The sequence below is a fragment of the Passer montanus genome, unplaced genomic scaffold (genome assembly GCF_014805655.1).
Source record: "Passer montanus isolate IOZ18808 unplaced genomic scaffold, ASM1480565v1 scaffold223, whole genome shotgun sequence".
Taxonomy (NCBI): Eukaryota; Metazoa; Chordata; class Aves; order Passeriformes; family Passeridae; genus Passer; species Passer montanus.
The window spans coordinates 263,259-284,589 of NW_024366849.1; the positions used below are offsets into that span (position 1 = coordinate 263,259).

The 21,331-nt window shown below is 54.7% G+C and overlaps 2 protein-coding genes across 2 annotated transcripts in view; one reads left to right on the forward strand and one right to left on the reverse strand.

Moving 5' to 3' along the window:
• KLHDC10 (kelch domain containing 10) overlaps positions 1-2,625 on the reverse strand; it is a 19,003-nt gene extending 16,378 nt beyond the window's left edge. The window contains exon 1 of the mRNA XM_039710083.1: positions 1,950-2,625. Coding sequence (XP_039566017.1) covers positions 1,950-2,598 — 649 coding nt within the window. The 5' untranslated portion in view covers positions 2,599-2,625. The remainder of the gene's footprint in view (positions 1-1,949) is intronic.
• Positions 1,994-21,107, forward strand: ZC3HC1 (zinc finger C3HC-type containing 1). Its single transcript, XM_039710118.1, has 9 exons — positions 1,994-2,080; positions 2,172-2,625; positions 9,859-9,942; positions 10,774-10,901; positions 14,233-14,393; positions 17,462-17,681; positions 18,505-18,711; positions 18,839-19,036; positions 20,802-21,107. Exons 1-9 carry the CDS (start codon positions 1,994-1,996, stop codon positions 20,868-20,870), a joined length of 1,608 nt encoding a protein of 535 aa, XP_039566052.1. The 3' UTR covers positions 20,871-21,107.
• The last annotated feature ends 224 nt before the right edge of the window (positions 21,108-21,331 follow it).

Below are 21,331 nucleotides of genomic sequence, written 5' to 3' on the forward strand. Positions count from 1 at the left end.
AAAAAACCTGGAAATTGTGCAGGAAAACTGGGAGGGGAGGAATGAAACCTGACAAGCCTGGAGGAGAACTGGGAGTCAGGAAAACAAACCTGGGAACTCTGGAGGAGAACTGGGAGCTCAGGAACAAATGAGGTTGGAGGAAATGGAATGAGGGGGAAAAAATTCCCTTCTCAATGGTTATGTAAGGGCTGCTGCTGGAGCTCTACAAATAGAACCTTCCAGGTGTCAAAGTGGGGGAAAACTCCCAAAATCCAGGGTTTTTGGGGCTGGCTGGAGTGGCCAGGCTGGGGCAGGGAGGGACAATTCCCACCTGCTCCAGCCTCCCTCCAAACCCAGGCAGGGAGGGAGAGCCTGCTGCCAAAAATGGAATTTGCAAGGAAGGAAGGAAATGGAGCTGAGAATTTGCCCAGAAATAGAAACTGTGGAGCCACTGAGCCAAGTGCCAGTGCTGCTGGGAGGGGCTGGAAGGATGAGGCAGAGCCCGGCCTGTGGGAGATGGAGCTATGGGAAAAGAGGGATTTCCAGGGAGAGCAGAGGGCAGCTTTTAGGGATGGAGTGTGCAGTGAAAAACCCTTCCCAGGTGCCAGCCCTGAGGGCTGAGGGGTTCATGGAGGGATGTGAGTGGCAGGAAAGGAGTCCTGGGATCTGCAGCTCAGGGTCAGGGATAAGGGAAAAGGGGCTGGGGCTGTCCCACGTCCCTACAGGGCAGCAGAACTTCCCCATCCTGTGAGCCCAGGGCACCCTCAGCCTCCTCCTGCAATATCTGGGGGGTTTTGGGGTGGCAGGCACCCAGAAATGATGGAATAAACCCTTCAGCAGCCAGCCCTGCTAGGAGACAGGTGGAATTATCCCAAGGAAAATTCCCCATTTTGTCACAGCCCAGGCAGGATGTCCCTGCCAGGACTGTGGGGATGTCCCCAAAGCCCCAAAACACTGGGATTGCAGAGTGGGGGATGCCAGGGGTCACCCCAGGGGGACACAAAGGGACATTCCCACAGCAGCTGGGAGCTCACACAGCCTGGGGCTGTCCCAGGGCTGCAGAACTTCCCCATCCTGTGATCCCAGGGCACCCTCAGCCTCCTCCTGGAACATCTGGGGGGTTTTGGGGTGACCCAGAAATGATGGAATAACCCTTCAGCACCCAGCCCTGCTAGGACAGAGGGGCAATTATCCCAGGATGTCCCCTGCCAGGATTGTGGGGATGCCCCCAAACCCCCAGGATTGCAGAGTGGGGGATGCCAGGGGTCACCCCAGGGGGACACAAAAGGGCCGACCCCTGTGGGACACCCCAATCCCCACACCCAGGATGCCAGGGTGGGGAACCCTGCAGCGGGTGACCCCAAATCCCTTTACAAAAGGATACCTGCCCCTCCATCCCTGATTCCAGGTCCCACAGCCCGGGATCACCGCGACGGGATCAGCCCAGCTCCCCCCACCAGGGGCACCCCGTTATTCCCGGTCTGTCCGGGCACGCAGCTCCCCCCGGGGATGTGACAGGGGCAGGGACAGCTGTCCCCTCGGGGCCCTGGGTGTCCCTGTCCCCTCGGGGCCCTGGGTGTCCCCTCGGGGCCCCGGGTGTCCCTGTCCCCTCAGAGCCCCGGGTGTCCCTGTCCCCTCAGGGCCCCGGGTGTCCCCTCAGAGCCCCGGGTGTCCCCTCAGAGCCCTGGGTGTCCCTGTCCCCTCAGAGCCCCGGGTGTCCCCTCAGGGCCCCGGGTGTCCCTGTCCCCTCAGGGCCCCGGGTGTCCCCTCAGGGCCCCGGGTGTCCCCTCAGAGCCCTGGGTGTCCCCTCAGAGCCCTGTCCCGCTCCCCGCACCCCTCAGGGCCTTAGGAACGGGGCTGTCCCTGTCTCAGTCCCCCTGAGATGGCGATGCCTCGCTCCCCGCCCCTCGGAGCCCTCAGGGTCGGGGCTGCCCCGGTCCCTTCCCGGCCTCGGGGTCACCGCCACTCACCCGCCGCCCGCGGCCTGCCCGGCAGCTGCACGAAGCGGTTGAGGATGCCTCCCCCGCCGCCATCGCCGCCGCCCGCGGCGCCGCCCGCGCCCTCCCCGAGCCCGTCCCGGGCCGCGGCCGCCGCCGACATGGCCCGTCCGCTGCCTGAGGGAAGGAGCGCCAGCCGCCAATCAGCGCCCAGCTTCTTCGGCCGCAGCCTATCAGCCGCGGGCTTGTTGGCAGGTGCGGGGAGGCTGCGGCGAGAGCGCCGCTGTCGGGAGAGCCGAGCGCTCGATCCAGGCTGGAGCAATAGAGCGCCGAGAGCGGGGGCGAGGGGACGTTCCCGGGGCCGTTCCCGGGGCCCCTCACGGCGACATCCGCGGGGGCTTCGGCGGGGGCCGCGGCGCCCCCCGAGCCCTCGGCGAAGCTCCGGGCGCCGTGCGGGCTTGGCGCGAGCGTCGCGAGCGGCGGCGCGGCGCGGGCGGAACGTTGGTGCGCGAGCGGAACGTTGGTGCGGCGGCCCCGCGTTTCCCGGGCCGCGGCGGGAGGGCGGGACCAAAATGGCGGCGCCCAGCGCCGGGGGAGCGGCGGCGGCGGCGGCGGGCGGGAGCCGAGCGCGGCCCGGCCCCGTCACCCCCCGGCAGATCCGCGACCTCATCGACGGCGGCATCGCCTCCGAGGGGCCCGCGCCCGGAGGGTGAGGCCCGGCCGTGTGAGGGGAGCGGGGAGCGCTCGGTGCTGCCCGGGGGAGCGGGGCTTGGGACTGGGGGGGGTGGCGGGAATGGAGGGCGGGGGAAGGAGCTGGGAACCGGAGCGGGCACTGGTGGGACTGGGAGTACTGGGAACACTGGGGGTTACTGGGAGCGACTGGGAGCCGGGGTGATGGGAGCGGGCACTGGGAGGACTGGGGGGCACTGGGAGGACTGGGGGGCACTGGGAGGAAGCAGTGGAAACAGGTACTGGGAGGTTACTGGGAGGGCACTGGGGATACTGGGAGGGCGCTGGGGGGGTACTGAGGCTACTGGGGGGGATTGGGAGGATATTGGGGTTACTGGGAGGGTACAGAGGGCACTGGGAGGATATTGGGGGCACTGGGAGGGTAACTGGGAGTACTGGGAGGGCACTGGGAGGATATTGGGGGCACTGTGAGGGTAACTGGGAGTACTGGGAGGGTGCTGGGAGGATATTGGGGGCACTGGGAAGTTACTGGGAGGGCACTGGGAGTGGCAGGGGTTACTGGGGGGCACTGGGAGCACTGGAAGGAAGCAGTGGAAAAAGGTACTGGGGCACTGGGAGGGCACTGGGGGGGCACTGAGGCTACTGGGGGGGACGACTGGGAGCACTGGGAGAATATTGGGAGCACTGGGAAGTTACTGGGAGGGCACTGGGAGGGTCCTGGAGTTACTGGGAGGCACTGGGGGGGGCACTGGGGACACTGGGAGGATATTGGGGGCACTTAGAGGGTAACTGGGGTTACTGGGAGGGTACTGAGGTTACTGGGGGGCACTGGGAGGATGTTGGGGGCACTGAAATGTTACGGGGAGGGCATTGAGGGTACTGGGAGGATATTGGGAGGGCACTGGGAGGGTAACTGGGGTTACTGGGAGGATACTGGAGGCACTGGGAGTGCCAGGGGTTACTGGGAGCCCTGGGAGGGCACTGGGGTTACTGGGAGGCACTGGGGGCACTGGGAGGCACTGTGCTTTGGTGTTAACCCTGTTCCCAAAGTCCAGCATTTCCCCAAATCCTGCCTTTTCCTAAAATCCAGGCTCTCTTTAAAGCCCTGCCTTTTGCCAAAACCCAGTCTCTCCCTAAAACCCAGCCTTTTCCTAGACTCCAGCATTTTCCCAAAGTCCACTCTCTTCTCTCTCCCTGAAATCCAGCTTTTTCCTAAATCTAATCTTTTCCTAAATCCAGTCTCTCCCTAAAATCCAACCTTTTCCTTAAATCCAACCTTTTCCTTGATCCAGTCTCTCCCTAAAATTCAGCATTTTTCTAATTCCAGCCTCTTCCTAAAATCCAGCCTGTTCCCAATCCCAGCCTTTCCCAATCCCAGCCTTTCCCAGGATATTCCTGGCTGACCTTTCCCAAACCCAGCCTTTCCCAAAACTCCAACATTTTCCCAATCCCAGCCTGTTCCCAATCCCAGCCTTTCCTGGGATATCCTGGCTGACTTTTCCCAAACCTGACCTTTCCCAAACCCAGCCTGTTCCCAAACCCAGCCTTTTCCAAACCTAACCTTTCCCAATCCCAGCCCTTCCCAAACGCAGCCTTTTCCCAAATCTGACTTTTCCCAATCCCAGCCTTTCCCAGGATATCCTGGCTGCCCTCTCCCAATCCCAGCCCATCCCAGTTTCCTGGCTGCCCTCTCCCAGTCCCAGCTTTCCCAGTTTCCTGGCTGCCCTCTCCCCTCAGGAAGGACTCGTCGCGGTGCTCGGAGCAGGCCCGTGGCCCTTCCCAGGGGGAAGCTCTTGCCCTGGAATCTGCCAGCAGGGAAGCCTACTTCAGCAGAGTGGAAACCTTCACCATATCCTTTGGGGTGCCGGCAGTTCCAGCTGGGAATTGTGGGGGCAGAGGGGTGGCTGATCCCGTTCCTGCCCTGCAGGGATGTCCTGAATTCCAGCCTGGTCCCGAGAGCTGTCCAAGGGCTCCGGGGCTCTGGGGCTGTGCCCATTCCCTGGGAATGCTCGGTGCCCCGGCACCTTCTAGGGAGGAGCCTTTCCCTAAAATCCTGCCTCTTCCTAAATCCATTCTTTCCCTAAAATCCAGCCTTTCCCTAAAATCCAGCCTTTCCCTAAAATCCTGCCTTTCCCTAAATCAAACCTTGTCCTGAAATCCATTCTTTTCCTAAAATCCATTCTTTTCCTAAAATCCATTCTTTTCCTAAATCCATTCTTTTCCTTAAATCCAGCCTTTTCCTGAAATCCAGCCTTTTCCTGAAATCCAGCCTTTCCCTCTAATCCAGCTTTTCCCTAAATCAAACCTTGTCCTGAAATCCATTCTTTTCCTTAAATCCAGCCTTTCCCTGAAATCCAGCCTTTCCCTGAAATCCAGCCTTTCCCTGAAATCCAGCCTTTCCCTGAAATCCAGCCTTTCCCTGAAATCCAGCCTTTCCCTGAAATCCAGCCTTTCCCTGAAATCCAGCCTTTCCCTGAAATCCAGCCTTTCCCTGAAATCCAGCCTTTCCCTGAAATCCAGCCTTTCCCTGAAATCCAGCCTTTCCCTGAAATCCAGCCTTTCCCTAAATCAAACCTTTTCCTAAAATCCAGCCTCTTCCTACAACCCCACCTTCTCTTAAATGCAGCCTTTTCCTAAAATCCAACTTCTTCCTGAAATCCAGCCTTTCCCTTAAATCCAGCCTTTGCCTAAATCAGACTTTTCCTAAAATCCCACCTTTTTCTAAAATGCAGCCATTTCCTAAATCCAGCCATTTCCTAAAATCCAACCTCTTCCTGAAATCCATCCTTTTCCTAAATCCAGCCTTTTCCTAAAGTCCAGGTTTCTCCTAAATGCAACCTTTTCCTAAAATCCAGCCTCTTCCTATAATCCAGCCTCTTCCTGAAATCCAACCTTTTTCTAAAGTCCCACCATTTTCTGAAATCCATCCTTTTCCTAAATCCATCCTGTTCCTGTAATCCAGCCATTTCCTAAAATCCCGCCTTTTCCTGAAATCCCATCTTCTCCTCAAATCCCGCCTCTTCCTAAAATCCTACCTCTTCCTATAATCCAGCCTTTTTGTAAATTCAGCCTTTTCCTAAAACCCAACCTCTTCCTCAAATGCAGCCTTTTCCTAAATGCAGCCTTTTCCTGTAATCCAAACTTTTCCTCTAATTCACCCTTTTCCTAAATCCAAGCTTTTCCTATAATCCAGCCTTTTCCTATAATCCACCCTTTTCCTAAATCCAACCTTTTCGTAAAATCCAGCCTCTTCCCAAACCCCGCCTGTTCCTATAATCCAAGTTTTTCCTATAATCCACCCTTTTCGGAAATCCCACCTTCTCCTCAAATCCCACCTCTTCCTCAAATCCAGTCTTTTCCCAAACCCTGTCTGTTCCTATAATCAAAGTTCCTAAATCCACCCTTTTCCCAAACCCCACCTGTTCCTGTAATCCAAGTTTTTCCTAAATCCAACCTCTTCCTATAATCCAACCTTTTCCTATAATCCACCGTTTTCCTATAACCCAACCTTTTCCTAAATCCAACCTTTTTGTAAGATCCAGCCTTTTCCCAATCCCCCCCCGTTCCTATATCCAACTTTTCCCATAACCCCCCCATTTCCCAATCCCCACCCGTTCCTCCCTCCCCTGGCCCATCTCCCGCCGTGCTCCCTGTCCCTGTGTGCCCTCCTGCCCCAGCTGCATCCCGCTCCCCTCTCTGGGCACTCCCCGACCCCACAAATTTGGGTGCAGGCTCCTTGACGGGCAGACCCGCAGCGCTGGGCGGGCAAGCCGGCGGCGCTGTCGCCGCTGGTGTGCGCGCGCTTCGGCTGGCGCAGCGTGGAGAGCGACCTGCTCAGGTGCTCCAGCTGCCAGGCCTACCTGTGCGCCAGCCTGCAGCTGGCCCCCGAGCCCCGCGCCTGTGAGTGCGGCTGGGACTGGGGCTGGGGGGCTGGGGGGCTGGGGCACGGGTGGGATAATCGATCCTGTTTGGTGATTGGGATGGGATAATCAATCCTGTTTTGTGTTTGGGATAATCAGCCCTGTTTTGTGTTTGGGATGGGATAATCGATCCTGTTTTGTATTGGGATAATCAATCCTGTTTTGTGTTTGGGATGGGATAATCGATCCTGTTGGGGTGTGGGATAATCAATCCTGTTTTATTTTGGGATAATCAATATCCTGTTGGGGGATGGAATAATCAATCCTGTTGGGGGGTGGGATAATCAATCCTGTTTTGTGTTGGGTCTGGGATAATCTATCCCGTTTTGTGTTGGGGTGTGGGATAATCAATCCTGTTGGGGCCTGTGGGATAATCAATCCTGGTTTGTGTTTGGGATGGGATAATCAATCCTGTTTTGTGTTTGGGATGGGATAATCGATCCTGTTGGGGTGTGGGATAATCAATCCTGTTGGGGCCTGTGGGATAATCAATCCTGGTTTGTGTTTGGGATGGGATCATTGATCCTGTTTTGTGTTTGGGGGTGGAATAATTGATCCTGTTTTGTGTTGGGGGGTGGGATAATCAATCCTGTTTTGTGTTTGGGATGGGATAATCGATCCTGTTTGGTGATTGGGATGGGATAATCAATCCTGTTTTGTGTTTGGGATAATCAGCCCTGTTTTGTGTTTGGGATGGGATAATCGATCCTGTTGGGGTGTGGGATAATCAATCCTGTTTTATTTTGGGATAATCAATATCCTGTTGGGGGATGGAATAATCAATCCTGTTGGGGGGTGGGATAATCAATCCTGTTTTGTGTTTGGGATGGGATAATCGATCCCGTTTTGTATTGGGGTGTGGGATAATCAATCCTGTTGGGGCCTGTGGGATAATCAATCCTGTTTTGTGTTGGGTCTGGGATAATCAGTCCTGTTGGGGGCTGTGGGGTAATTGATCCCGTTTTATGTTTGGGGTGGGATAATTGATCCTGTTTGTGTTGGGGGGTGGGATAGCCAATCCTGTTTTGTGTTGGGGGCTGTGGGATAATTGATCCTATTTTGTGTTGGAGAGTTCCAGCTGGGAGAGGTTGTGGAATTGTCAGGAGTTTGGGTTGGGAGGGGTCTTAAAGGTCCTCCTGTTCTGTCCTGGTGTCCAGGGAATGGTGGGCCCAGGGAATGGTGGTCTCAAGGAGTGATGGTCTCAAGGACTGATGGTTTCAAGGAATGGTGGTCTTAGGAAATGCTGGTTCCAAGGAATGGTGGTCTCAGGGAATAATGGTGGTCCCAGGGAATGGTGGTCCCAGGGAATGGTGGTTCCAAGGAATGCTGGTTCCGAGGAATTATGTTTTCAGGGAGTGATGGTCCCAGGGACTGATGATTCCAAGGAATTATGGTTTTAGGGAATTATGTTTTCAGGGAACGATGGTTCCAGGGGATGATGATCCCAGGGAGTGATGGTCCCAGAGACTGATGATTCCATGGAATTATGATTTCAGGGAATGATGATTTCAGGGAATGCTGGTTCCGAGGAATTATGTTTTCAGGGAACGATGGTTCCAGGGGATGATGATCCCAGGGAGTGATGGTCCCAGGGAGTGATGATCTTGAGGAACAGTGGTTCTGAGGAATGATGTTTTCAGGGAATGATGATCCCAAGGAGTGATGATCCCAGGGAGTGATGGTCCTAAGGAATGGTGGTTGCCAGGAATGATGTTTTCAGGGAATGATGGTGCCAGGAATGATGGCTCCAAGGAGTGATGATCCCAGGGAATGATGGTCCTAAGGAATGGTGGTTGCCAGGAATGATGTTTTCAGGGAATGATGGTGCCAGGAATGATGGCTCCAAGGAGTGATGATCCTAAGCAATGATGGTCCCAGAGAATGATGGAATTCTCACTGTAAAAAATGCCTTTTTTATGCTGGGATAAAACCTCTGCCAGCACCCCCTGTCCCCCCTGCTCCGTGTCCTCTCCACGGAAAGGAGACCCTCCATCCTCTTTGCACCATCCTTTAGGGACTGGAAAACCCCAGGGAGGTTCCAAACCTCAAATCAGACCTAGGGAATGATCCAAAACCACCTGGAACACTTCCAGGCTTGGGGCACCGATCACCTCTTGGAATCTTCCAGAGCTGGATCGTCTTGGCAGAGAAAAAGTTGCTCATGTTGAGCCATTCCCATGCTGGAATTCCTTGCCACAGGATTCCAGGGAGCAGAGCTCAGCACCTCCCTCCTGCAGAAGGTGCAGAGCTCCCCCCTCATCCTCCTTTTCTCCAAACAATCCCCAGGCTCTCAGCCTCTTCCCAGGTTTTCCATTTTTCCAGCCTCGTTGCCCTCTGGATGCATTTAAGGATTTGAAAATCCTTTTAAAATTTTCTTTTCTTTCCCAGTTCCTGGATCTGCTTCCCTGATCCTCCACTGAATTTTTCCAGTGTGGAAAAATTGGTGGTTGCTGCTCACCAAAACCATTCAGGCAGAAATTACATAGTGAGATTTAATTAATAAACCCCTTATTAACCCACGAGGCAGTGTCATCCCCACTTGTCAACTTTCCTGGCTGCAATCCCCCTGGAAGTGGAGAGGGAGCACATTCCAGGTGGGAATACTGAGCCTCTCCTTTTGGGTCACTCAATATCAACATTCCCTATTTATTCAGATTATCTCTGTTAAATAAACCTTGGCCTAATTATTCCATTGGAAATCACGGGGTAGAAAAACCTAAAATAATCAAAGATTAGGAAGAAGGCATCGAAAAACAAATTGAAAAAGAAATTATTTGCAAGTGAAATTAAATGTCAGATTTTTTTTCCTTTTTTTTTTGGGGAAGTTTGATTTCCAGACACGGCTGGGATTTGGCTCCTTCAGGCAGGGTGGAGGGATCAGCTCAGCCAGGGGTTGGCAGCATCCCAGGAGGAAAATCTGGCAGGATCCAGCAGGTTTTGTGCCGTGGTTGGCTTGGGCTGCTTCCCCACAGGCTGCCCTGCTCCTGTGCCTGGGAAAGGGAGGATTTTGGCAGTGGGCAGGTGGAGCTGCTGAGGTGACATCTGCTCCTCTGGGGAACCTGCAGCTCCTCTTGGTGGGAAAAAGGGGCAGTTCTGATGCTGGAATCCTGGATGCTGAGAATTTTGAGCTTTCTGTGCTGAAAAGGCACACAAAGTTTAAAAATCTCAGCGTGCAGGACTCCAGCAGTGTGAGGTGAGGCTCCAGGCTGTGCAGGCTGCAGCATCCTGGGAAATCCTGGGAGAACATCCCAGGGAAACTCTGCCCCACCTGGCCTGGCTTTCCTGGGCAGCTGGCTGGGCAGGGAGTTATCCCTGAGTTTTGTTTCCTGCAGACAAGGAGCGCTGTGAGGAGCTCAGGAAGGCCCTGAGCACTGCCCACGAGAAGTTCTGCTTCTGGCCAGACAGCCCCTGCCCAGGTGGGTGCCTCACATCCCTGCAATATTCCCATTTTTATTCCCTTTCCATTGTTGTTCCTGCCATCACACTCTGCTGTTCCCCTGCCCAGGTGGGTACCTCACTTTCCTGCAATATTCCCATTTTTATTCCCTTTTCGTTGTTCCTGCCATCACACTCTGCTGTTCCCCTGCCCAGGTGGGTACCTCACTTTCCTGCAATATTCCCATTTTTATTCCCTTTCCATTGTTGTTCCTGCCATCACACTCTGCTGTTCCCCTGCCCAGGTGGGTACCTCACTTTCCTGCAATATTCCCATTTTTATTCCCTTTTTTTTGTTGTTCCTGCCATCACACTCTGCTGTTCCCAGTGGGAATGATGGAACACAACAGGAAAGCAACATCCCTGAGCAGCAAATGGAAGCCCCAGGGCTGTATCCTGCTTTTCCTGACCTTTGGGTGCCTCTGGAGCACTTAAAATGCTTTTGGGTTCAAATTAAAATGCTGCTGGGAGGGAGGCTGGCTGTCATGGAATGCTCAGAGAGGGACAGAGCCTGTCCTGGGAGCTGTGCTGCTTGGGAATGCTGCGGAGGGAAAAGGCTGGGCTGAGCTTTTCCTGGAAAAGCCAGGAAAATAATCATGGAATTGTTGGGGTTGGAAGGGACCTGAGAGCCCCTCCAGTGGCAGGGACACCTCCCACCATCCCAGGCTGCTCCAAACCCCCTAAACTTTTCCTCCTTTCTGTCACTCCCTCTCACCCCATCCTGCATTTCCATGGGGATCCTGGCTGGGCTGCCTTTCCCTGGGGGATGGGGAGGGTTGGCAGTGCTGAGCAGAGCTCCCTGCCCTCCCCAGATCGCTTTGCCAGGCTGCTGGTGGACGAGCCCCGCGTCCTGCTCCAGGATTTCCTGGATCGCTTCCAGAGCCTGTGTCAGCTCGAGCTGCAGCTGCCCTCCCTCAAGCCAGAAGACCTGAAAAACATGGTGAGTTCCCTCCTGCTCCCAAAACCTGCAGCATTCCAGGCTCCAGGGACCAGCCTGGGCCCACCCAAAACCAGGAATTTCAGGTGGGAGGGATCTGCTCCCACCTTGGTTTTTGCCCCTGGACGTTCCCATGTGGTGGTTCCACCATGGAAATGTGTCAGGAGGAGTTTGGAATGGCTCATCAGCTGGGAAGGGTGGCTGCTTCCCACTCTGGACCTTTCCCAGTGTCCAGGCTGCTCTGTGGGGGCTGGGAGAGGGGATCTGGGATCCCCCAGACTCCTTTGGGAGCTCTCCAGCACTCCCTGAGAAGGGGCAGCCCACGGATCACTCCTTTAGCTGGGATGGCTGGAGACAGGAATTTGGGATAGCCACCCTGAAGCTGAGGTGTGGGCAGAGACCTGGGAAGGTGAAGGAGCCCGAGGAGCAGGAAAAGCCAGGAAAAGTGTGGGATTGTCACCCTGCAGGAGGCTGTGGTGGCCCTGCTGTGCTGCAGCCAGGTCTGGCTGCTTGGAGCCCCCTCTGCCAGGGAGCAGGCAGGAGCTGAGGGGCATCCAGGGAATCTCCAGGGAACCTTCATCCGGGGCTGGGTGGGCTCAGAAAGCACCAGAGACTCCCAAAGGCAGGGCAGGAATGGGAGCTGCTCCTCTGCCCTGGGCAGATTGCATGGGATGGGGAGCCAGGGGCAGGGAAAATGGCTCAGAGTGGCTTTGAACCAGAGCCAGTGCAATTCCAGGGGTGCCAAAGGGATTGTTCTCCACATGGGAGTAAAACCAGTGCAATTCCAGGGGTGCCACAGGGATTGTTCTCCATGTGGGAGTAAAACCAGTGCAATCACAGGGGTGACAAAGAGATTGCTCATGTGGGAATAAAACCAGTGCAATTCCAGGGGTGCCACAGGGATTGTTCTCCATGTGGGAGTAAAACCAGTGCAATCACAGGGGTGACAAAGAGATTGCTCATGTGGGAATAAAACCAGTGCAATTCCAGGGGTGCCACAGGGATTGTTCTCCATGTGGGAGTAAAACCAGTGCAATCACAGGGGTGACAAAGAGATTGCTCATGTGGGAATAAAACCAGTGCAATTCCAGGGGTGCCACAGGGATTGTTCTCCATGTGGGAGTAAAACCAGTGCAATCACAGGGGTGACAAAGAGATTGCTCATGTGGGAATAAAACCAGTGCAATTCCAGGGGTGCCACAGGGATTGTTCTCCATGTGGGAGTAAAACCAGTGCAATCACAGGGGTGACAAAGAGATTGCTCATGTGGGAATAAAACCAGTGCAATTCCAGGGGTGCCACAGGGATTGTTCTCCATGTGGGAGTAAAACCAGTGCAATCACAGGGGTGACAAAGAGATTGCTCATGTGGGAATAAAACCAGTGCAATTCCAGGGGTGCCACAGGGATTGTTCTCCATGTGGGAGTAAAACCAGTGCAATCACAGGGGTGACAAAGAGATTGCTCATGTGGGAATAAAACCAGTGCAATTCCAGGGGTGCCACAGGGATTGTTCTCCATGTGGGAGTAAAACCAGTGCAATCACAGGGGTGACAAAGAGATTGCTCATGTGGGAATAAAACCAGTGCAATTCCAGGGGTGCCACAGGGATTGTTCTCCATGTGGGAGTAAAACCAGTGCAATCACAGGGGTGACAAAGAGATTGCTCATGTGGGAATAAAACCAGTGCAATTCCAGGGGTGCCACAGGGATTGTTCTCCATGTGGGAGTAAAACCAGTGCAATCACAGGGGTGACAAAGAGATTGCTCATGTGGGAATAAAACCAGTGCAATTCCAGGGGTGCCACAGGGATTGTTCTCCATGTGGGAGTAAAACCAGTGCAATCACAGGGGTGACAAAGAGATTGCTCATGTGGGAATAAAACCAGTGCAATTCCAGGGGTGCCACAGGGATTGTTCTCCATGTGGGAGTAAAACCAGTGCAATCACAGGGGTGACAAAGAGATTGCTCATGTGGGAATAAAACCAGTGCAATTCCAGGGGTGCCACAGGGATTGTTCTCCATGTGGGAGTAAAACCAGTGCAATCACAGGGGTGACAAAGAGATTGCTCATGTGGGAATAAAACCAGTGCAATTCCAGGGGTGCCACAGGGATTGTTCTCCATGTGGGAGTAAAACCAGTGCAATCACAGGGGTGACAAAGAGATTGCTCATGTGGGAATAAAACCAGTGCAATTCCAGGGGTGCCACAGGGATTGTTCTCCATGTGGGAGTAAAACCAGTGCAATCACAGGGGTGACAAAGAGATTGCTCATGTGGGAATAAAACCAGTGCAATTCCAGGGGTGCCACAGGGATTGTTCTCCATGTGGGAGTAAAACCAGTGCAATCACAGGGGTGACAAAGAGATTGCTCATGTGGGAATAAAACCAGTGCAATTCCAGGGGTGCCACAGGGATTGTTCTCCATGTGGGAGTAAAACCAGTGCAATCACAGGGGTGACAAAGAGATTGCTCATGTGGGAATAAAACCAGTGCAATTCCAGGGGTGCCACAGGGATTGTTCTCCATGTGGGAGTAAAACCAGTGCAATCACAGGGGTGACAAAGAGATTGCTCATGTGGGAATAAAACCAGTGCAATTCCAGGGGTGCCACAGGGATTGTTCTCCATGTGGGAGTAAAACCAGTGCAATCACAGGGGTGACAAAGAGATTGCTCATGTGGGAATAAAACCAGTGCAATTCCAGGGGTGCCACAGGGATTGTTCTCCATGTGGGAGTAAAACCAGTGCAATCACAGGGGTGACAAAGAGATTGCTCATGTGGGAATAAAACCAGTGCAATTCCAGGGGTGCCACAGGGATTGTTCTCCATGTGGGAGTAAAACCAGTGCAATCACAGGGGTGACAAAGAGATTGCTCATGTGGGAATAAAACCAGTGCAATTCCAGGGGTGCCACAGGGATTGTTCTCCATGTGGGAGTAAAACCAGTGCAATCACAGGGGTGACAAAGAGATTGCTCATGTGGGAATAAAACCAGTGCAATTCCAGGGGTGCCAAAGGGATTGTTCTCCACATGGGAGTAAAACCAGTGCAATTCCAGGGGTGCCAAAGGGATTGTTCTCCATGTGGGAGTAAAACCAGTGCAATTCCAGTGGTGGAACAGGGATTGTTCTCCATTGGGAATAAAACCAGTGCAATTCCAGGGGTGCCAAAGGGATTGTTCTCCATGTGGGAGTAAAACCAGTGCAATTCCAGGGGTGCCAAAGGGATTGTTCTCCATTGGGAATAAAACCAGTGCAATTCCAGGGGTGCCAAAGGGATTGTTCTCCATGTGGGAGTAAAACCCGTGCATTTCATCCCTGTGCTCCACAGTCCCTGACAGAGGAGAGGATCTCTCAGCTCCTGCAGCTCATCGGGGAGGAGCTGGAGCACAAAGGAGCAGAGGCAGAGAAGCCTCCTGGGAAGTTCTCCACGGAACTGCTGCAGGTGCAGGTTCCTGCCTGCGTCCTGGCGCTGTGTGGCTGGACCTGCAGGTGGGCAGGGCAGGCCTGGGGTGTCCCTCACGCTCTGGGCTGCCCGTGGGAGCTCTTGGAGGCTGGAGGGATGTGGAGTGTTCCTCCTGTGGAATGTTCAGCACCCCTTTTTTCACTGTTTCCCCTCTTTTTCACCATGCTTCTGCCTACCTGATTTTATTTTCCCATTTTCTCTCTTTTTCACCACTCCCCTGTTTCCTTTGTTGTCACTATTGTCCAATTTTCCCTCTTTTTCACTATTCCCCTTCTTCTTTTGTGTCCCTATTGTCCAATTTTCCCTCTTTTTCACTATTCCCCTTCTTTTTTTCACGAGGATCCTGCTTCCCTTATTCAGCCATTTTCCCACTTTTCCACACATTCCCACTTCCCTTATTTTACCACTTTTTTCCCTCTTTTCCCCCCCTGTCCCTGCTTCCTGGCAAGGCAGAACACAACTGATCCAGTTTAAATCCACATCAAAAATGGGATTCAGTGGATTATTTCCCTGACTTTTCCAAGGCCAGGCTTATCCCTGACCACCTCTGACTTTCCCCATCCCTGGAAGTGTCCAAGGCCGGGTTGGATGGGCTGGGAGCAACCTGGGACAGTGGGAGGGGTCCCTGCCCCTGAGGGGTTGGAGTGAGATGGGCTTTAAGATCCCTTCCAACCATCCTGGGATCCCACGAGGATCCCATGAGGATCCCATGAGGATCCTGTGAGGATTCCATTAGGATCCCCATGAGGATCTCATAAGGATTCTGTGAGGATTCCATGAGGATCTTATGAGGATTTCCATGAGGATTCCCATAAGGATTCCATGAGGATCTCACGAGGATCCCATGAGGATTAAATCCACATCAAAAATGGGATTCAGTGGATTATTTCCCTGACTTTTCCAAGGCCAGACTTATCCCTGACCTTTCCCCATCCCTGGAAGTGTCCAAGGCCGGGTTGGATGGGCTGGGAGCAACCTGGGACAGTGGGAGGGGTCCCTGCCCCTGAGGGGTTGGAGTGAGATGGGCTTTAAGATCCCTTCCAACCATCCTGGGATCCCACGAGGATCCCATGAGGATCCCATGAGGATCCTGTGAGGATTCCATTAGGATCCCCATGAGGATCTCATAAGGATTCTGTGAGGATTCCATGAGGATCTTATGAGGATTTCCATGAGGATTCCCATAAGGATTCCATGAGGATCTCACGAGGATCCCATGAGGATCCCAGAGGATCCTGTGAGGATTCCATGAGGATCTTATGAGGATTTCCATGAGGATTCCCATAAGGATTCCATGAGGATCTCACGAGGATCCCATGAGGATCCCAGAGGATCCTGTGAGGATTCCATGAGGATCTTATGAGGATTTCCATGAGGATTCCCATAAGGATTCCATGAGGATCTCACGAGGATCCCATGAGGATCCCAGAGGATCCTGTGAGGATTCCATGAGGATCTTATGAGGATTTCCATGAGGATTCCCATAAGGATTCCATGAGGATCTCACGAGGATCCCATGAGGATCCCAGAGGATCCTGTGAGGATTCCATGAGGATCTTATGAGGATTTCCATGAGGATTCCCATAAGGATTCCATGAGGATCTCACGAGGATCCCATGAGGATCCCAGAGGATCCTGTGAGGATTCCATGAGGATCTTATGAGGATTTCCATGAGGATTCCCATAAGGATTCCATGAGGATCTCACGAGGATCCCATGAGGATCCCAGAGGATCCTGTGAGGATTCCATGAGGATCCCATGAGGATTCCATGGGGATTCCATTAGGATCCCATGAGGATCTCACAAGGGTCCCATGAGGACCCCATGGGGATTCCCATGAGGATTCCATGAGGTTCCTATGAGGATCCCATGAGGACCCTATGAGGATCCCATGAGGATCCTGTGAGGATTCCATGGGGATTCCTATGAGGACCCCATGAGGATTCACATGAGGATTCCATGGGGTTTCCATGAAGATCCCATGAGGATCCCTTGAGGATCTTATGAGGATTCCCATGAGGATTCCATGAGGACCCCCTGAGGACCCTGTGAGTGTCCTGTGAGGACCCCATGGGGATTCCATGAGGATCTCATGAGGACCTCATAAGGACCTCATGAGGATCCCATGAGGATTGCATGAGGTTCCTATGAGGATACCATGAGGATCCCATGAGGACCCTATGAGGATCCTGTGAGGATTCCATGAGGATCCCATGAGGATTCCATGGGGATTCCATTAGGATCCCATGAGGATCTCACAAGGGTCCCATGAGGACCCCATGGGGATTCCCATGAGGACCCCATGAGGATCTCATAAGGACTCCATGACGATCCTATGAGGACCCCATGGGGATTCCCATGAGGATTCCATGGGGTTTCCATGAAGATCCCATGAGGATCCCTTGAGGATCTTACGAGGATTCCCATGAGAATCCCATGAGGACCCCCTGAGGACCCTGTGAGTGTCCTGTGAGGACCCCATGGGGATTCCATGAGGATCTCATGAGGATCTCATAAGGACCTCATGAGGATCCCATGAGAATCCCATGAGGGTCCCATGAGGATTCCATGAGGATTCCCATGAAGATCCCCATGAGGATTCCATGAAGATCCTCATGAGGATTCCCATGAGGATTCCATGAAGATCCCATGAGAATCCCTTGAGGATCTTATGAGGATTCCCATAAGGATCCCATGAGGATTCTGTGAGGATCTCATAAGGACCTCATGAGGATCCCATGAGGATTCCTACAAGGATCCCATGAGGATCCCATGAAGATCCCCATGAGGATTCCCACGAGGATCCCCTGAGGGTCCCGTGACGATCCCCATGAGGATTCCATGAAGATCCTCATGAGGATTCCCACGAGGATCCCATGAGGGTCCCCATGAGGATTCCATGATAATTCCCACGAGGATGCCACGAGGATCCCCTGAGGGTCCCGTGACGATCCCCATGAGGATTCCATGAAGATCCTCATGCAGGGGCCTTGGCCAGCTCCATGAGGGTCCCATGATGATCCCCATGAGGATTCCATGAGGATTCCCACGAGGATGCCACGAGGATCCCCTGACGTGGCTGTGTCCCTGCAGTGCTGCCTCGGGCTCCATGAACCTCCCGGTGATCACCTGCTCCCGCTGCATGAGGAAGGTGGGGCTGTGGGGCTTCCACCAGCTGGAATCTGCCGCAGCTCCAGAGCTGGATTCCTGTGGCTCCAGCAGCACCGCCCCGGCTGCTCCCGAGCGCTTCCCGCCCGTCCCCACGTCCCCACGCAGGATGCTGACACGGAGCCAGGACCCGGGGTCCGAGCAGGTACACCCTGGGGGCCTGGGCAGGGCAGGGCAGGGGCCTTGGCCAGCTCCAGGAGCTCCAGACCCCCCATCCACAGCCCATGGACATCCCTCATCCCTCTCTGGAAAGGGCAGGGACACTTGGCCAGCCCCAGGAGCTCCAGATCCCTCATCCACATGTGTCCAATGACATCCCCTATCCCTCTCTGGAAAGGGCAGGGACACTTGGCCAGCCCCAGGAGCTCCAGATCCCTCATCCACATCCCATGGACATCCCTCATCCCTCTCTGGGCAGGCCAGGGACACTTGGCCAGCTCCAGGAGCTCCAGATCCCTCATTCCTCTCTGGGCAGGAACATTTGGCCAGCTCCAGATCCCTCATTCACATCCAGTGACATCCCTCATCCCCCTCTGGGCAGGCCAGGGACACTTGGCCAGCTCCAGGAGCTCCAGATCCCTCATCCCTCCCTGTGCAGGGACACTTGGCCAGCTCCAGGAGCTCCAGATCCCTCATCCCTCTCTGGGCAGGGCAGGGACACTTGGCCAGCTCCAGGAGCTCCAGATCCCCCATCCACATCCAATGAACATCACTCATCCCCCTTTGAGCAGGGCAAGGACACTTGGCCAGCTCCAGGAGCTCCAAATCCCCCATCCATGTGTCCAATGACATCCTTCCTCCCACTGTGGGCAGGGCAGGGGCCCTTGGCCAGCTCCTGGAGCTCCAGATCCCCCATCCACATCCACGTGGTGGGAAGGGCTCCTGTGGGGTGGCTGAGGAGGCCTGGAGCAGGACAGGCCCCCCTGGGCCAGCCCAGCAGCTCCCCGCTCCCGTTTTGCCCCCGGCAGCACGAGAAGAGCCCATCCCCCGCCGTGGCCCGCCCGCGGGGCTGGGATTCCCCCAGCTCCATGGACAGGGGCGAGTTGGACGTGAGCAGCCCCGCGCTGCGCAGCCGCCCCGTGACGCGCAGCATGGGCCAGGGGGACACCATGGAGGTGCCCTCCAGCCCCGCGCGCAGGGCCAAGCGCGCGCGCCTCTGCTCCTCCAGCGGCTCGGTGAGTGCTGCCAGCGGCTGCTGCTCCTCGCCCAGGGGCTGCTCTGTCCCCGGAGCCTGCCCGGGGCTGGGCTTCGGGCACAGGGAGGGGCTCTGAGGTCCCTGCTGTGTCACCTCGTCGCTTGCAGGACGCTTCCTTGAGGAGCTTCTTTCACCCCAGCTCTCAGCACCGCGATTGGTGTCCCTGGGTGAGCGCTGGCGAGGCAGAGGAGTCCCTGGAGGGTGCTGAGAAGGAGCCTGGGAAAGCTGAGCCAGGCTGGCAAGCGGTGCTGAAGAGGCTCCTTGGCACCCAAAAATGTGACACAGTGCCCGACACAGAGCTGGTGGTGAGCACGGGGCATCCCAGCTTGTCCAGGCAGCAAAACTTTGGGATGTTTGGGATCAGTCCCAGCCAGGTGACAAGGACCAGGCTGCAGGGTGACCCTGGCGTTCCCACAGCCAGGCTCCATCCAAGGCTGGGTGCTGGAGCTGCTCGAGGGCTGCTGTAAATAACAGTGCTGCCCAAGATCTGGTGTCACTCGTGTCCCCAGAGCTGCTCTCTGCTCCCACCCCAACTCCTGCCAGGTTTGCTGAGGCCACAGCTCCCTCCCCGCGTGGCTGTGCTGCCTCCCTGGCTCTCATCATGCCCTGGGATTCCTCCTGCCAGCTCCTTCCTGCCCCTCTGGGAGCTCAGGGCGTGGTGGAGCATTCCCCCTTCGGTTTGTCCTGGGCTGTTTGTGTGGTTGGTGTCCCCACAGGTCCCTTCCAGTGGGAGGTGTCCCTGTCCCCAGCAGGGGCTGGAGCTGGCTGGTCTTTAAGGTCCCTTCCAACCCAACCCAACCCATTCCATGAGTCCGGGTCTCTGCCGTGTGCCAGGAAAGCTCCAGATGGTCCAGCAGGACCAGCCACAAGTCACCGGCACCAGACCCAGCCGGAGCAGGGGGTGGCTGGAGCCCCTTCCTGAGTTTTGGGTTCCCTTCCTGAGTTTTTGGAGCAGGGGATGGCTGGAGCCCCTTCCTGATTTTTGGGTTCCCTTCCTGAGTTTTGGGTTCCCTTCCTGAGTTTTGGGATTCTTTTCTGCTTTTTGAGTTCTCTTCCTGCGTTTTGGAGCCCCTTTGTTCTTTTTGAGTTCCCTTTGTGCTTTTTGGGTTCCTTTCTTGCTTTTTGCATTCCCTTTGTGCTTTTTGGGTTCTCTTTGTGCTTTTTGCATTCATCTCTTGCTTTTTGGGGTCCCTGTCTTGGTTTTTGGGGTCCTTTCTTGCTTTTTGGGATCCCTTCCTGCTTTTTGGGTTCCTTTCTTGCTTTTTGGGGTCCCTTTGTGCTTTTTGGGATCCCTTCCTGCTCTTTGGGTGCCCTTCCTGCTTTTTGCATTTCCTTCCTGCTTCTTGGGTTCCCTTTGTGCTTTTTGGGTTCCCTTTGTGCTTTTTGGGTTCTCTTTGTGCTTTTTGTATTCCTTTCTTGCTTTTTGGGGTCCCTGTCTTGGTTTTTGGGTTCCTTTCTTGCTTTTTGGGGTCCCTTTGTGCTTTTTGGGATCCCTTCCTGCTCTTTGGGTGCCCTTCCTGCTTTTTGCATTTCCTTCCTGCTTCTTGGGTTCCCTTTGTGCTTTTTGGGTTCCCTTCCTGCTTTTTGCATTCCCTTTCTTGCTTTTTGGGTTCCTTTCTTGCTTTTTGGGTTCCCTTTGTGCTTTTTGGGTTCTCTTTGTGCTTTTTGTATTCCTTTCTTGCTTTTTGGGGTCCCTGTCTTGGTTTTTGGGTTCCTTTCTTGCTTTTTGGGGTCCCTTTGTGCTTCTTGGGTTTCCTTCTTGCTTCTTGGAGTCCCTTCCTGCTTTTTGGGTTCCCTTCCCACTTTTTGGGCTCCTTTCCTGCCTTTTGGGTTCCTTTCCTGCAGTTTCTGGGGCCTTTCCTGCTTCTTGCTGTAGTCTCCTCATTCTCCCCTCCAGCTATCAAATTGTGATCCCAGAAATCACGCCCAGACTGCAGCCCTGGCAGCCAGCTGGGACATTTTGGGTGTTTTTTCCCCGCAGTTTCTCCTGGTGCCCTTTGCCAGTGGCACCTGCAGATGCTGCTGCAGCACCTTGACCTGTACCCGCTGCTGTGTTCCCATCTTTTCCAGAGCCTCTCGGAGAAATCCTGCAAGGTGTTCCGCATTTTCCGCCAGTGGGAGAGCATCAACTCCTCCTGAGCCCGTGGAGGGCAGCGGGGGGAGAGCCCCAGAGCCCTGGTGGCTCCTGCAGCAGCTCCGTGCCCCGGGCAGGGCACCCAGGGGGGCTCCGTGCCCGCGCTGCCACCCCTTCCCTGGCATCCTTCAAACTGCTGCTGTGTCCCTCCCCGGGGCCTGAGGGGTGACAAGGGGACACTGTCACCTCCCCATGGCCCGGGAGTGACGCCAGGTGGGAATAAACATTTCATTTTTGTTGTTTTTTGGGGTTTTTTTCTTTTTCCTTCCTGCTGGCGCGGTGGTTTTGGGTAGGAGGAGCTCTGGGGCTGGGGTGGCTCCTGGATCCCTCAGGATTCTTGTCCTTATGGGCTCAATGTCCTGCTGCCTCCCTGTTCCCCACCCCACATTTTGTTGTCTCCTTTGCCTGTTGTGGGTTTTTTCCATGGATCCTTCCATTGTCCTTATGGGATCAATGTCCTGCTGCC